This window comes from Manis javanica, chromosome 17 (genome assembly GCF_040802235.1).
Source record: "Manis javanica isolate MJ-LG chromosome 17, MJ_LKY, whole genome shotgun sequence".
In the NCBI taxonomy this organism is placed as follows: Eukaryota; Metazoa; Chordata; class Mammalia; order Pholidota; family Manidae; genus Manis; species Manis javanica.
The window spans coordinates 4,294,135-4,309,476 of record NC_133172.1 but is presented as its reverse complement, the minus strand read 5'-3'; the positions used below and the strand labels follow the sequence as shown (position 1 = coordinate 4,309,476).

Sequence of the window (15,342 nt, the reverse complement as noted above, 5' to 3'; positions counted from 1 at the left end):
CGTTATTCTGTGGGTGCTTTGCTATCTTCGGTATTTTGAATGACCATCCCCAATAGTATTCCTGCTTTATTAAACTTTTCCTGCAATTTGTAAAGTAGTTAATGTCTAGGAAAATTGATTATGTCAGCTTGAAAATTATAGGTCCAGTGACCTCTCCAAAATACCTAGATGTTTCAGGACTACCTAGACTTGAATTCTTCCCTACAAACATTGTTAGATTCCTATTACAAAAGTATTAATATGATAATTAGATAACATTTTATTTATAGTCACATTCCATTTATTTCGCAGCAGAAGCTCTGTCTGTCTTGTTTACCACTTTCTTTTAATACGGCTGTTTCAGGAATGTACTTACACTCTGAGGGGATTAGCGAATAAACAACCATTGTGACTGTGTATAAGGTGTATATACTTAATGCTAAATTTAAATGTACAAATTGAGGGAACTTTTGTATTCTTTTCTCAAGCAAAGCAGAGCTTGGGCACTCGGGAGTCGTGACTCATGAGAATGTAGGGGCTGATAGTCGGGAAACACGCAGCCATCAGTGTAGAGGTGTTGACCAGCCACAAACTGGGATTATTTAAAACAGCCAAATAAATGTGAAAGCTGGAGGAGAGGGTGTTCAGAGATACAAAGGTGACCACCAAGAACAGGATGCTCTGGGTGGCTCTGGTCTCAGGCAGGGAGTTGCGGGATTGACTGCTTGTATGTATGTATTTAACCCGCTGCTTGTGCCTGTACAGGGTAAAAACCATGGAGCCGCTGGACCAGATTATGAGAATCAAACAGAAACCATCACGGAATAATACCAAGGCTATATAGAATGGCTCCGTAATGTTCTTATTATATTGAGTATAACAGTAGCCGTAACTGTGTTTTTTTGTGGTATTTTGGTTGCTGCTCTCTCCGGCCACATACACCAGGACTGAGGCATTGAGCAGCAGGTTCAGGGTCCAGCAGAGGATGGCGGAGGTGCCCGTGTTCCTGGGAGCTTTTGCTTTAAGCTCTGCCCACCTGGAGTCCGCGGGGCAGATCATGACCACCTGGAGGACACTCAAGAGGCAGGTGATGCAAACGGACGCATCCCTGCTCACTTTGTGAGCATAGAAAAGAAGTTTGCATCCCCCATCACTGAAGAAGTGGCTCCACCCAAAAGCTGTTACTGTCTCAGGGACGCCTTTAGACAGAATAACTAAGAGGTTGGCTACAGTCAGGTGCTTGAGAATCAAGTCTGTGGACCTCAGCTTGCATCCTGTGTAATGAAGGAAGATATAGTGGCAAAAAAGAGAGGAATTCCCCAGAATTCCAACCATAGTCTGCAACAAAAAGGCCATTCCCATGGCCCGATCCTTGGTGGCCATTCTGTCATCCCCCTGGCCTGGTATCTCGTCACAGTTTCCTGTGAGGGAAAATGAGGCATGGCCACGTCAAGTCAACTGAAATCCAGCACTCCCCTCTCACCTTAATTCCCACCTAGAAACATGCAGATAAGGGGAAAACATTAATTATTTCTAAAACTGGACTGCAGAACCTTTGAAGAGCTCTCACAAGATTTTAATCCCTGCTGTGGAGGCTGTACATGGACTAAATTCAGTGTTCTTTGTAATCCCGAGAGACCGGCAGTACTTATTTTCATTCAAAAAATAAGGAGCACATAGGAAGGTAGACTTTAGTGATTTGCATAAATTAAAACTTTTTTCATGGGCAAAGTGGGGCCTTGACCTGGACTGGCTGGTGACGAGGCAGCGCACTGGCCAGATGCTGTTCTGACCCGATGGCTTAGCGGTGTTCTCCCAGTAATCCGGCCTGGGTTTGCACATTGTCATATCTTGTCATTGCGTTTTAGAGTGGTAGTATTTTACTTTATACTTTTATTTGTAACAAGTTTCTATTTATATACAAAGATTTCTTGTGAAAGCCAATAAAAAAACATGCATGGGAATTTAGATTTCTTAAAAATATTGAGACACAAAAATATTGCAGCATAATTCTATAGGAACCTGTGTTATTACAATTACATTTAAAGAATGCACAACTAGCTCAGTATTGGGATGGTGACAGAAACAGAATTTTCTGTTTTGCCCGGCACCAAATGACACCAGTCACAGAAATCTCTGAGCCCTATTTCTTGCCCTAAACTATGGGACCTGAAACACCAATTTGTGATAAAGTAGTTAGTGTAAGGTAGAAACTACTACTAATTTCAAACTTATTTATTAATATGACTTAAGTGACTCCCTATTGCTAATAGGTAAGATTTGTGAAATACATTAAAATATAGACACATATTCAAAATGGGTATGATACATATAGAGAGAGAGATTCTATAAATTGTATAGCTTGGGATTCACATGATGTTCATTTTAAATCTGAGAATATATCAACAGATAATTTATATCTGGCGTTGCAGTCAACCAGTTATTATTACATTACCTTTTCCTTGAATGCTTTTCCCAGAATTGATGATGGAAGAGTCTCACCCAAATCAAGAGACCCCGAGGTGTCCAGCAGGGTGGGCGGTCTCCGTGAAGCACCTCATACACCTAGCGGCAGAGAATATATTTCTGTTCCAGCAACTGCCATCCCAATACACCGTTTCTGCACAGAGTTTGATAATTCCTGAAGATGTACCTTGGTCCTTCTGCATGGAGTCAGTATAGGTGCACCTCCAGTAATCCTGAAAATATAGTCTTTGATTCTTTGATTCCTGTAAGGTAGGCTGAGCAGCACGTGTCAGAAGTACTGTCCGTACGCACATTTAAAAATCATGTTTCCTTATCATTTAGACAAAACACCAAGTCCCTGTCATGGAGGATGGCACTAAATCGCGTTAGCAGCCACCGGAGATTGGTCTGGGACCCCATCTCCTTTACAAATCAGCTCAAGCCTGAGGTTATTTTTTCTGCATATGTGATCTTGCGATTGTACCAGTTTTAAACCCAGAAGAATCTCTTTTTCCAGGATTTCCCCTCCCCCAGACTCAGACACCCCTCCTCGCTTGTGGACTTTGCCTCTCAGAGTAAGACAGAACACACTCACCCCACTCCTGGCTGCCGGGCTGCGGGGCTCAGCATGCTGCTCACGGCCACCGGCTGCTGTGTGTGCGGCTGAGGCCGCCAGACCCTGACATATGGGTGTGCGCCTCTGTGACTTGGCCTCCCCACGGAAGTGCAATTATGTTTTCACCTGTAGCTGCCCCGTGAGGGCAGCTGTGGGGGACTGAGATTATTTGTGAGAAACTTTCGTTTCCTAGTTGCTTATTATCAAAACACAATCCGAGGTTTCCAATGATCAGATCCCCCAAAGAGGCCACGGCACCTCTCCGGAAGGCTCTTTCTTTCCGTGGATCCCTGGGGGGGGGCAGGAAGCACCGCGGCCGACGCCTGTCAGACTGGCGGCCAAGCTGTGAGTCACCCTAGTTGCCTTGCTCACCTTTGAAGTTTTAGACACAAAAGTGAATTCTTGCCTACTCTTCAGTCCATCGAGCGGCAGCGCAATCAGAAACAAAAATGGAAACAAAGTGCCTGGGAAAGATTTTCTAAGAGATACAGGTAAAAGGAAGACCACATTGACAATAATCTGCAGGAAAATCGCTGGACTTATTTACATAACTCAATGTCAACTGATTTGGAAGTCTAGATGCTCCGGAGCTCTTCCTGCGAGCTGTATTTACCAACTTTCACCTTTCCCCATGACCCTCAGTGAATATAGGGATTCTAAACAGCACGCTAGTCACAGAAATATATAAGTTCATGAGTGACTCACAAATATAAGGGTGACATTACAGGCAGGCAGAATCAGACACTTCAACAGGCAGACTTTACAATTTCTTTAACCATGAGATAAGCCGATGTTACCCCTAAATTCAAGAATGTTGAATAGCTACCAGTTTTCTACACTTAGCTTTTTTGCTGATTTTTCAGTCAGGAGCATAGCTTTTGTAATTCCTTAAGAAATATAAACTATGAGCTCAAATTCTTTGGTTTTCTGATATAAACAAGTTCACACCTGGAGCGGCGCCCACCAGCCAGCGCCTCGAATTTCCGAGTCGGGATTACAGCTGTGATGGTAGATGGTCCATAGTCCACACCCCCACACTTTGAGGCAGACACACCTGAGCATGCACACGCACAAATATACAGTTGCAATACCCGCATTCTTGAACATAAACACATTTACAAGCACTGTGACGCACAAGTTCCACAGTTCCACTCACGTTCATAGGTCACACTCACACCACCAGCCTGGGCGTGTGCATTTAGGTAAGCTGCTCACATATGGAAGAAGAGGGCTATTTGCAGACATGTGGGTGTTTGAAAAAGTGGGTACTTCTTACCCTTTTTACTTCTTCCATTCTTGCGACAACCTGCAAAGATGTTACTTGCGATCTGCAACCTTTAAACTGTACTGCGAGCATTGCCACTTCAGGTCACGGTGCTGTCAGGTGGCCTGTGCCAGGCAGGTCTCACCTGGGCACCAGGGCAAGCCCTCTGCCCAGAGACGGCCACAGTCGGGTTCTTTCCTCTGACCGAGAAAGATTTCAAGAGCAGGTTGAGCAGATGCAAGCAGACAGGAGTTTATTAAAGTGAGGGTACACACAGTCGAGGGGGTGTGTGGATGCTGGAGGTGAGCCGTGTGGTGAGGTTCGCGTTGGGGGATCTTATATAGCTGGGGCTTAAGCAGGGGGTGGCATAGTCATCAGGATAGGTGGGATTTTCTCTGAACAGGGAGGGTTAGGGGCTACACCTTCTTTTTGCCCTGATACGGTCAGCTTCAGAACTGTCCCAGTGCCAGGGGATGGGATTTTTAATATCTTAGCATATAATGCACTTTGGGGCAACTGTTTGCTACCTTTGTTCTCCATCTAGAATCTAAGTGTTTCGCTTTCGCCTAAAACCTGTTTTGCCACCAGCAGACTTCCCCAGACTCTAGCTGGTGTGTTTTCACTTAACCTCTGTCACTAGCTGGCCGCACAAAGTGGCCTCAAGCTACTAATGTCTGTGGTTTCTTGCCCCTCATCCTGAACTGCACCGCCTGTGTGAGCGGCTTGACTGGGAGTGTGTCTGTGACTGACTGGGACCCTCGGTTCTCGTTATTGGATCTGGCAAGTTTATTTCTGTTTGGCTTCTTCTTTTTTGTTATTATCGCTGTGCACATGGAAATACAAGGATGGTTATACACGGAGTCTTCTTGGCTACTCGCTCATTGTTCTGTTCTAACACTTTATAAAAAGCACGGACTCTCCAGAAGATTCCAGGCTGGAAATCAGTCCTGATTGTGGGTTTCTCTCTTGTATTTCTTTTTAAATGTTCTTCTTGTCATTACACCCTTGTCACTGGTTAGCCCACCATGTCTAACGCTGTCCCGAACAGCTGCTGCCAGTTTTGTTGTCTCATTCCTGATTTTAGGGGCGTCCCATTACCATCACCCAATACAATGGTTGCTGGAAGCTTGTTGTATAAAAGCTGTCTTTCCCTCAGCCTTGGTTTTGTGTTTATGAATGTATGTCCCCCGCATGTGGATACATGGCTGGGGTTACATTCTTTTTACATTTCAAACAATTAAGATGGATTTTTTTAAACATTCCAAATATTGAACAATCCCCTTGTTGCTAGAATGAATTCCTTTAAGAAATTCTGTGCAATCACCACACCAGCGCATTAAAATTGCTAATCTTTTTTTAGAACTGTTGCATGTATATACTTGATGGGAATTGAAGTTTATTCTGTATTTCGTATTTCCTTGCATTTCCTAATAATCAAGTCCGACAGGAGGCTAGAGGAAATCGATTCTTTAAAATATATTCATAGGAATGACACAAAATGGAAGCAATATGTTCCTTGAAATTTTCATAGAAGTTGCCTTTCAAACAGACCAGACTTCCTGCAGTTTTGGGGATTAAATATGTTAACTGCCTTAAAATTTTGTCAGTGAAACATTCATTCAAATCACCTTGAAAATGAAGACAGTGTTTCATTTGAGCCAAAATGTGAACGTAGGCCTGGGATGATCTAATTCTTATGGGGTGGGTGGCAGATATGTTCCAAAAAGCCCAAGTCAGACAAGGCTTATGTCCTGGAGAAAATGGCAAGAGAGTAGGAACTTCAGGGGGGGCACTTTTCATTTACGCAAGACGTGTTATGCAAAGAAAAGGGGGTGTAACTCTTGAGGGGGAAAACATGTTCCCAGCCTGGGGCAAATGACCTTTGAAACTGAAATCGGTCAGAGGGAGAAATAGAGTGGGAGAAACCCGTTTATTGCCAACAAGGAGTCGTCCACTTCCACTCTCCTGTGTCTCCTGCCACCCGCCTGCCAAAAGGAAACCCGCCCTCCCTCTCGATCCAGATACACCCTCGCGCCATCCCCCCTTATAATGACCTACTGATATGGAGGTGGGCTACTGCTCTCCACCCCTTGGAAACACCTGTTGATATGCAGATGCACTAAGGCGGGGGAGAGATTCTGGAAATACTGCAGTTTTACCCACAGGGGGATACACTGCTGGTGGGCACCTGGCACCCAAGGAAATTAAAGGGAGAGGCAAACATTTTACTTATCTATCAACAGGACTATGGATGCCAATTGTTTAGCTTCTAAGTTAATTAAGAGATGGGCTTTGTTTGGTTTTTTTCAGTTTTCCATTGGGCACCATTTTGAGACTCCCAGAGTTAAAGAAATCCTCAAGTACTTAGGCCTTAGAAATCTTCGTGGTGGCCCCTGGTATAAGGGCCAGCTTTTCTTTGTTTCACAGTATGTATGCTGAAATTGATTGATTCCATTTTACCTCTTTTCTTCCGTTACTATTCGAACCATATTTTTAAGAACATATGTAGTTTTTCCTAGTTAATAGGGTGTTGAGCACCCATTCCCAAGCCTGTGTGTAGAGTCTCACCTGCACCACACCAGCTGGGTGTCCTACAATGCACCTCAGGTCTGATGCGGCCCACCTGGAGGCGGCGTGAGAAAGGGCTCCGTCCTACAAGACTGCCACCCACAGCCACTGCAGATGCCCACCGCAGGCCAAGGTCGTCATTTGTACTTTTGGCCAACTGGCTGTAAGTCTGAGGTTCCCACTTCCTCCGGGGGTTCACTTGATTTGCTAGAGTGGCTCCCAGAGCTCAGAGAAACAGCTTACTTGTTAGATCTCTGGTTTGTTATACAAGGATGTAACTCAGGAACAGCCAGATTGAAGAGGTGCAGGGGGCCAGGGACGGGGAGAAGGTGAGGGCGTAAGTGCTCCCTGAGTGAGCCGCTCTCCCCAGATCCCCACCGGGTCCCCACCCTGACAGCTCTCCAAACCCTGACCTTTTGGGGTTTTGTACAGGCTCTGTGGCATAGGCACAATTGTGTGAATCACTGGCCATTGGTAATTGATTCAACGTCCAGCCCTGTCCCCTCCTCAGGCCAAGGGGGGTGGGACTGAAAGTTCCAACCCTCCAGTCACACGGTTGGTCCCCTTGGCAACCAACCCCCATCCTTAGGTAGGGTCCAAAGTCACTTCATTATCATAACAAATGCACCTTTATGCTCTCCTTACTTAGGAAATTCTGAGGGTTTTAGAAGCTCTGTGCCAGGAACCAGGACAAAACTAAATGTATTTGTTATGGTACGTCACAATATCGCACCTAGATACACAGATTTGTATGAAAAAAAGTTTACCATTATTTTCTTGGGAAAAATTAATATTTCTAACTGTAGAGCAGGTCTTTATGAATTTCCAGCACTTTTAGTTTCCTCATTACTTGATTACACGACCAAAATTTTGTTTAATTTTTGGCTTTTCTCAAATAATCTATTTTAATTTTATTACAGCTTTTCCTTGCTTTTACAATGGTACTAATGAATTTTATTTAACTACAGTTTGTCTCTTATATAAACTATTGAGTATATTTTTAATTGATTTCTAAACTTTATTTTCTAAAATTCATGATAATTATTTTATTTTAAAATGATTTGTCTTTGGAGACAGTAGCAAAATGGTATATAATCACCGCACACCTTTGAGCCACTTTTCCCCAATGTTAACTCTTCCCTCCATTGCTCTCCATATGTTAATACATATTCATATACAGAGATTCTTGCTTTTTCAGAACTCTGAGACTAACTTGAAGGTGGTGTGCCCCTTAACTCCTAAATACTTCCGGGTAAATTCCTAGACACGAGGATGCTTTCTTACATAATTCACAACACGATTATCAAAAGCTCGAACTTAACTTTGATACATTGCTGGCTGGTATCCTCAAACCCCTTACAAGTTTCAGGACTGTCTTCTAATGTATTCCATGTCGAAAGGACCTGGCCCAGCACCGCGTGTCACTGAGTTATCCTGTCTCTGCTCCCCTCAGCCTAAACACTTGCGATACTGTCCCAAGACTGTCATTTGCTTTTACTTTTGGAACTTCCTGGCTGCTGATTTTGTAGAAGCCTCTCAGCTGGAGTTTGTTGTATTTGAATGATTCTCAGGTTGCCAGTTTTATTTTGCCAAGACCACAGCAGTGCTGTGTTCCTTTCAGAGCATCTTACCAGGAGCATGTGATATCTATGTGCTATCTTACTGCTAATGCTGACTGACCAGTTGGTAAGGTGAAGTCTGACATGGTTTTGCACTACAAAGTTTCTCTTTCATCAGTTTTAATATACTAACGAATCACTGATAACTAAGCTATTAATAATTAATAATGAGTTGGATTGATTTAATGTTAATTAATATTTCTCTTTTTGCTTAATCAGTACCTTGTGTTGACTTTCAGTTTACATAAATAATCTATTCATATCAAAATGCCCCCATATTTTTATCATGGCTTCTTGCCAATTTCCTACGTGTACTTCATTCTTTTGACCAGTCTGATTAATCTAATAACGGGCCGAGCCAGATCCTCCAAGTGTGCCTACTGTGGCATTTAAGATGACCATCTACAGGTTATCAAGCAGCAGGATTGGGCCAAACAACAGAACTGCTCTCAAAAATGATCACACGGATCCTGGACCCAGCTCGCCCCAGAGACCATCAGGGTATGCCTTAGGACACAGGAGCGTTTGCCCTTAAGTTTCTGTATTGGCCCTTTTATTTGTCCTGATCAGTAATGCAGCTGCAGCGGTGTGATCTGAGGTAGCGCAGACTCCACCGCGGCCCACAGAAGGCGGTCTAGGGAAATTCTGTCCGTCAGGACAGCCCTGACTGGGGTCGCGGCTCCTGAACGCCTTCCTCGGCCAAGGTGCTGTTTCCTTCAACACTTGCATGACTTCCTGATCACCTCCGACACGCGTATCACTGTGTGTGCAGGAGGGAGGGTGTGAGGAAAGATTTCCACAAGTCCCTGCTCTATGTGCCTGAAGGGCGCATGTAATTTCCACCAAAGAGGGCTCTTGATTTGCCCCACATTGCTGAGATGTCGCTGGCCAGCCTGTTTGTGTGCTCCAACGCACCGCTTCTACTTGTCTGGGAGGAATTTTGGCTAGACTTTTAGTGATGTGGTTCAAGTGGACTTACTTGAAAATGGGAATTTCAGGAGGAGGAGCCGAAGAGGCTCTAAGGTAAGCAGGGAGATGATCATTAACTTTCCAAAGCAGTGTACTTAGCGGTATTGTCAGAGAGGCCACAAAGCCAAAACCTAAGGGACACCTTTAGGTGGAGGTACCCGCCCTTTGCTGGAGGCTCCAAACTCCAAAATATCAGTCCCATTTCCCTGAGTGCTGGAAGAACCAGGCGACAAAAATCCGACCACATACTTCCAGTCAATCTTTTTTTTTTGGATATCATTAATGTGCAATTACTTGAACAGCATTATGGTCACTATGTTGTGCCCAGAGTCACGAATCCCAGAAGACCACCAAGGAGCCAACACCCATGCAAAAGCAAAGAGCCTTCATTCGAACTAGCTCGGGCTCAGTCTCTCATCTACACCCTCGCAGTGGCAAGATGCCAGAGAGAGAGCGAGTTTCAATATCACAAAGGTTTTATGGGGTTCTAGGGCAGCTGGTGGGGTGATGGTCATGGCTCTGGCTGATTGGCTGGATCTAGGGGTAGTTGGTGGGGTGATAGGTCGTGGCTCTGGTCAATTGGCAGGGTCTAAGGGTGGTGGGTGGGCTCTTTGCTGACTGGAGAGGAGAGAGAACAAGCTCCGATTGGGTGAAATAGGATCCAGGTCCTGATTGGCTGAGGTAGGATCCAGGTCCCAATTGGCTGAAATAGAATCTGGGAGCTTGCCCTTTCAACTACGCTGCCCCGTTATCAAGTCCCCGTTGTAGCCCATCTTAATATGAGAACAGAATTCAGAGCTTCCTCAGGTTTTATTCACCACAATCACTGGTAGAAAAATGATAACATCCCTGTCAGGGCTTCTTGTTTTTTCAATGGAATTGTACCTTTTCGGTGAAAAAGGGGACGTGGAAGATAAAGACATTGGGGACACGTGCTGACCCATACCCAGGGGGCCAGTTGCAGCAGACTTTTGTCTCCCTGGTGCTTCTCTACCTGCATCCCCACTTTTGGGGATTTCCTTCCCTCGCTCTTCTGGGTGTGGGGAAGGACAGGCGCTACCACATCAATTCCTACTGCGGCTTCCAGGGCATAAAGAACAAGGAGGTTGGAACCATCCAAAGTGCCCATATTGACATGTTACCTTTTTCCCCTCTATGAATTCTCAGAGAATACCAGCTGAGTTGAGTTGATGTTATCTATTTTTTCCTACATGAACACCGACAAGGAGTTTAGGTCTTGTTTGAGTCAGGGGCTGGAGTGGGATTCTGCCAGAGTCGGGGCCCAGGGCGCGGCAGGTGAGGGCGGACGGGCTTGCGGAGGGACACCGCCGGGAAGCGAGGAGGCTTCTCTCAGTTTCACTGCAGGGCCTGTTCTGCCACCTCCTGCCCGCTTCTCTGAGCCTCTGCGAGTACCTGGAAGCAGTAGCTGCATTCTCTCTGTCCCTTCCTTCTGCTTGGCCTCTCAGTCCTCAGGACTGTCCCCCACTCCCGCACTGAGCGCACCCTCAGCCCAGAGGTCACGTAGGATGGAGACTTGGGCTTCCGTGCCCAACAGAACCACATGTATTTTTCTTGCTCTCCCCTAAATTCCCAAGCACGTTCAGCTCTTCCCTTAAAGCTGCTGAATCACAGGAAGGGGTCAGGAGGTGCACAGGGCGAGAACCCTTGCTTGTAAGCAAGGCACCACCAGACATGATTCTCTCTAGTTTTTAGGAGCCCCTGGGCTGCTTGCAACTCGTACTATTTTCTGATTCACTTGAAGTGCGATACCAATTTTGGGAACTCCTTGGCCCTCCCTCCTGCCAGTGGTCAGGGAGGAACAAACAATGCCCATTCAGGTTGCTTGCACGGATCCTGCCTCTCACACACCAGCCTCAATAACAAGGAGGATGGACAGTGGGGGGGCCTTACTGCGCCTTTGTCCACTTCTTGTGAAGAGAATCTGCTCCTGGTTTCAGGAGGCTTTCTCATTGCCCCCCAGTGAGTGAGGGTGAGCCCCATGAGAGGTCTTTGTCCTTTTCTCTTCCAGAAAGTCATCTGTCTCTCATCTGTCCTTACCAAACTATCCAGAAACGTGAAGAGTTTCTAATTTTACCCTGTTTGCAATTCCAACAAGATATCCTGTCAGTCTGGTGGCAGAAGGCATGAGAATTTCTGGATCTGACTTATCATTGCACAAGGCATGTTTAAAAAAGCTGGGGAAATGCACATGTATTAGTGTTGAAATGTCCTTCTATTTTCCAGGTGGAATTTAAAGACATTAAATAACTTTGCACTGTGCTTAGTCCTTAAAGCATGTTGTAATTTCTAGGTTAAGAATTGAGAGATACTGAATGCACAATTTCTAAAGAAAAAGAGTAAAAATTTAACACAGGAGATGGTAAGAGATAATAAGAAAGTAAAAGACATGTTGTTAGGAACCCACAATGTACATGTTAAACAAATCCTAAAAATCTGCATTGTTTTATCAAATGTAAGTAGACTCCTAGCTTCTCTTAAAATCAAACATTGTTCCAGACATAAAGAACTGGATGTTTTTAAGAGATAGAACTAAAACAACAGGAAAATGAATAATACTTTGCATGTGATTTTAATTGATTTATTAACCAGCACAATGAGATAAATATCAGATAACAAAGAATTTAAATAAAAGCAGTTTGTAACTGTTGGAATAAGAATTATTGCAATATTCTAGAATGTGCAATTATCCAGTATTATTGTTTGATAGAAAACTATGATAGAACATATACATATGAATGTCCACATAGAGTATCATCCCCTTATCCATGGGGAATATGTTCCGAGACCCCCGGTGGGTTCCTAAAACAGTGGATAGTACCAAACCCTATATATATGTCATATATATATATCATAGGTAAGTTTAACTGATACCTATGATAAAGTTTAATTTATACATTAGAACAGCAAGAGATTAACAACAATATTAAAAATGGAACAAATAAAACAATATGCTGTAATAAAAAATACGTGAATGTGTGTGTGTCTCTCTCAAAATATCTTCTTGCACTGCATTCACTCACCCTTCTCGTGACGATGTGAGATGATAAAATGCCTACATGATGAGAAGTGAGGGGAGTGACGTAGGCATCGTGTCAGGCTACCTTTGACCTTCTGACCATACATCAGAAGGAGGATCATCTGCCTCTAGACGGCAGTTGACCTGTCATGATGGGAAGTGAAACTACAGATACTGGGGGATTATATTATATACAAACTTGATAAAGTGATCACATTTCGTTCATCACTGCTGCTGGGGCACAAGCACAGTCTGTCTTGTTTACCACTCTCTTGGATGTGAGCATTGTGTACATGTGATATGATTGAAGGGGATCAGTAAGCAAACAACTAGCCTTTGTGAATATGCATAATGTATGTGTTTATGAGTTTAGGGGATTTTGTGTTCCTGACCCAGCAAAGCAGCACCCGGACACTCTGGGGTCACGGCTCATGAGCACGTAGGGACTGATGGTTGGGAAGCCCGCGGTGACCAGCACAGAAGTGTTAATCAGCCACCAACTAGGGTTCTTTAAAACTGTCAGACAGATGTGGAAGACGAAGGAGAGAGTCCACAGGGAAACGAACATGCTCACCAGGGCGAGGATGCTCTGGGTGGCCATGGTCTCCGGGGAGGGTCTGGGGCGGAGGTTGTTCTTATGAATGTGCTGGACCCTCCGCTTGTGCCTTAGCAGGATGAGCACCATGGAGCCGCTGGCCCAGAGCATCAGCACCAAACAGAAGCCATCGTGGAATGATACCAGAGACACATAAAGTGACTGTGTGATTCTGCCGTAAAATTCTGTGGAACAGTAGGCAAGGTCTATTTTCTTTGTGAGATTTATGTATTTCCTTTGATCAGTCATATGAAAAGGAACCAAAATATTGAGCAGCATGTTTACGATCCAGCAAAGGATGGCGGAGGCCCATGTCCCTGAGAGCTTTTGCTTTAAGCTGTGCCCACCTGGCGTCCCTGGGGCTGATGGTGACGGCCTGGAGGACGCCCAGGAGGCAGGTGGTGCCCATGGACACATCCCTGCTCACTCTGTGAACATAGAAAACAAGTTTGCATCCGATATCATTGAGGAAATGTTTCAGCCCCAAAGCTGCCATCGTCTGGGGGACCCCTTTAGAGAGAATGACTAAGAGGTTGGCTACAGTCAGGTGCTTGAGGATAAGATCTGTGGGCCTCAGCTTGCATCCTGTCAAGTGAAGGAAGAGATACTGGTAAAGAACAGAGAAATTCCCCAGACTTCCAGCTGTAGTTTGCAACAAAAAGATCATTCCTGTCGCCAAATTCCTGGCGGTCATTCTGTAAAATCCCAGGGAGTGAAATTCTTCTTCTGAGCCAGAGATTCCTGCATGGGAGAGAGGCATGAGCTACATGCGCCATGTTAGCTAGAAGTCAGTAGTTTCCACTCCCTTTAGTTTCTGCTTTTAAGTAATTATAGGATTTTTAACAGGTTTCCAAGAGTTGACTGTGTAAAATGGAAAGAGCTTTCACACAATATGGGTCACTACCTAGTAAGGCAGTGTACGTGGTACATCCTCTTTCTTCATAAAGTCATGAGGGCCAGTACTAATATTTTCATTGATAAGTAGTATTGAGACAGATAAAGGTTAATGATTTGTCAAAACATTCCATACTGTCTTTATGGGAAGGGGGAGATTTGGACCTGGCTGGACCGGCATATTGGCAATGCATTTAAACACAAAACTGTTCTACCAAAGCTAGCACTCTGTGTTCTTAAAAAGATAGCTATGTGTCTTTACACATTCTCATATGCATCATCTTATTTTAGATAGGTAGTATTTTAATGTTTTAACGAATATTCCATTTACGTTTAAAGATTTATTTTAAATCTTATGTCTCCATAAAATCCTCAGAAACTCTATCAATCATAAATAAATATTTACACATCTTAACAACATGTAGATGCACAGACTGTAGTGTAATCCTGGGGACCTGTTCCATGACAAACTGTGTTTAAAGCATGTGCTGTTCTTTATATGGTATTGGCCACAGACCCACTAATTTATTTTTGTGACCGGTGTGGAATGACACCTACTGTAGAAGTCACAGTGCGTTATGTCACGCCCTAATTGTGACACTGAAACACCAAGACGGGACAAGTTAGTGTGGAAAACACACATTACTCATTTCAAATCTAAAACTTTTCTGTTCATTAACATCACTTAAGGGAAAGAATTACCCTGAAGGCAAGGTTGGTGCAAATTTAAAATAATGAGACGTGTATACAAAACAGAAGCTCTAAGGTCAAAATATGTATATTTTGTAAATTGAAATTGTGGAGCTTGGAATTCATAAGAGACTAGTCTTAAACCACAGAATATACATCACAAGCTATTTTTTTGGCTACTAGCTGCTACTGAACCCCTGTTATAATGTTACTGTTTCCTTAATTGCTTCCTTCTTTATTGGAAGATGGAAAACAATGTCATCAAAACTATGGATATACTGACTGGGAAACATGACTGTCTCTGTAAGTTCTTCAAACACCCAGATTTAGAGAGATCATTTCTATTCCAGCAGTTGCCATTTGGACACACCATTTCTGCACAGGCTTAGACGATCCTGTAGGTTTATTCTAGTCTTTATTACAAACCTGGAGGTATTTGAGTGGCCCTACCATTAATCTGAAATCGGACTGTGTGACTCCTAATAAGGTAGACGGGTTGATTTCAGGTAACAGTCCTTCAGCACCTAAAAATCAGGGTTCATTTATCGCTTGGAGTAAACACCAGCCAAGACTGTCAGCGAGGATTACACCGAATGACACTGGGAGCCCTCGGGGTGGTGTGGGTGCGGGACCCCATCTCTCCCA

The 15,342-nt window shown here is 44.2% G+C and overlaps 1 protein-coding gene and 1 pseudogene across 1 annotated transcript; both read right to left on the bottom strand.

The window, feature by feature from the left end:
- Positions 1-462: 462 nt before the first annotated feature.
- Positions 463-1,362, bottom strand: LOC108405507 (vomeronasal type-1 receptor 4-like). Its single transcript, XM_017673713.3, has one exon. The coding sequence runs from the start codon at positions 1,360-1,362 to the stop codon at positions 463-465; it is 900 nt and encodes a 299-aa protein (XP_017529202.3).
- Positions 1,363-12,847: 11,485 nt separating this feature from the next.
- LOC108389523 (vomeronasal type-1 receptor 4-like) lies at positions 12,848-13,807 on the bottom strand (annotated as a pseudogene).
- Positions 13,808-15,342: the final 1,535 nt, after the last annotated feature.

What these genes read in the sequence shown, in the direction of transcription:
- LOC108405507 (XM_017673713.3), bottom strand. Translation starts at nt 1,362, where the DNA reads ATGGCCACCAAGGATCGGGCCATGGGAATGGCCTTTTTGTTGCAGACT.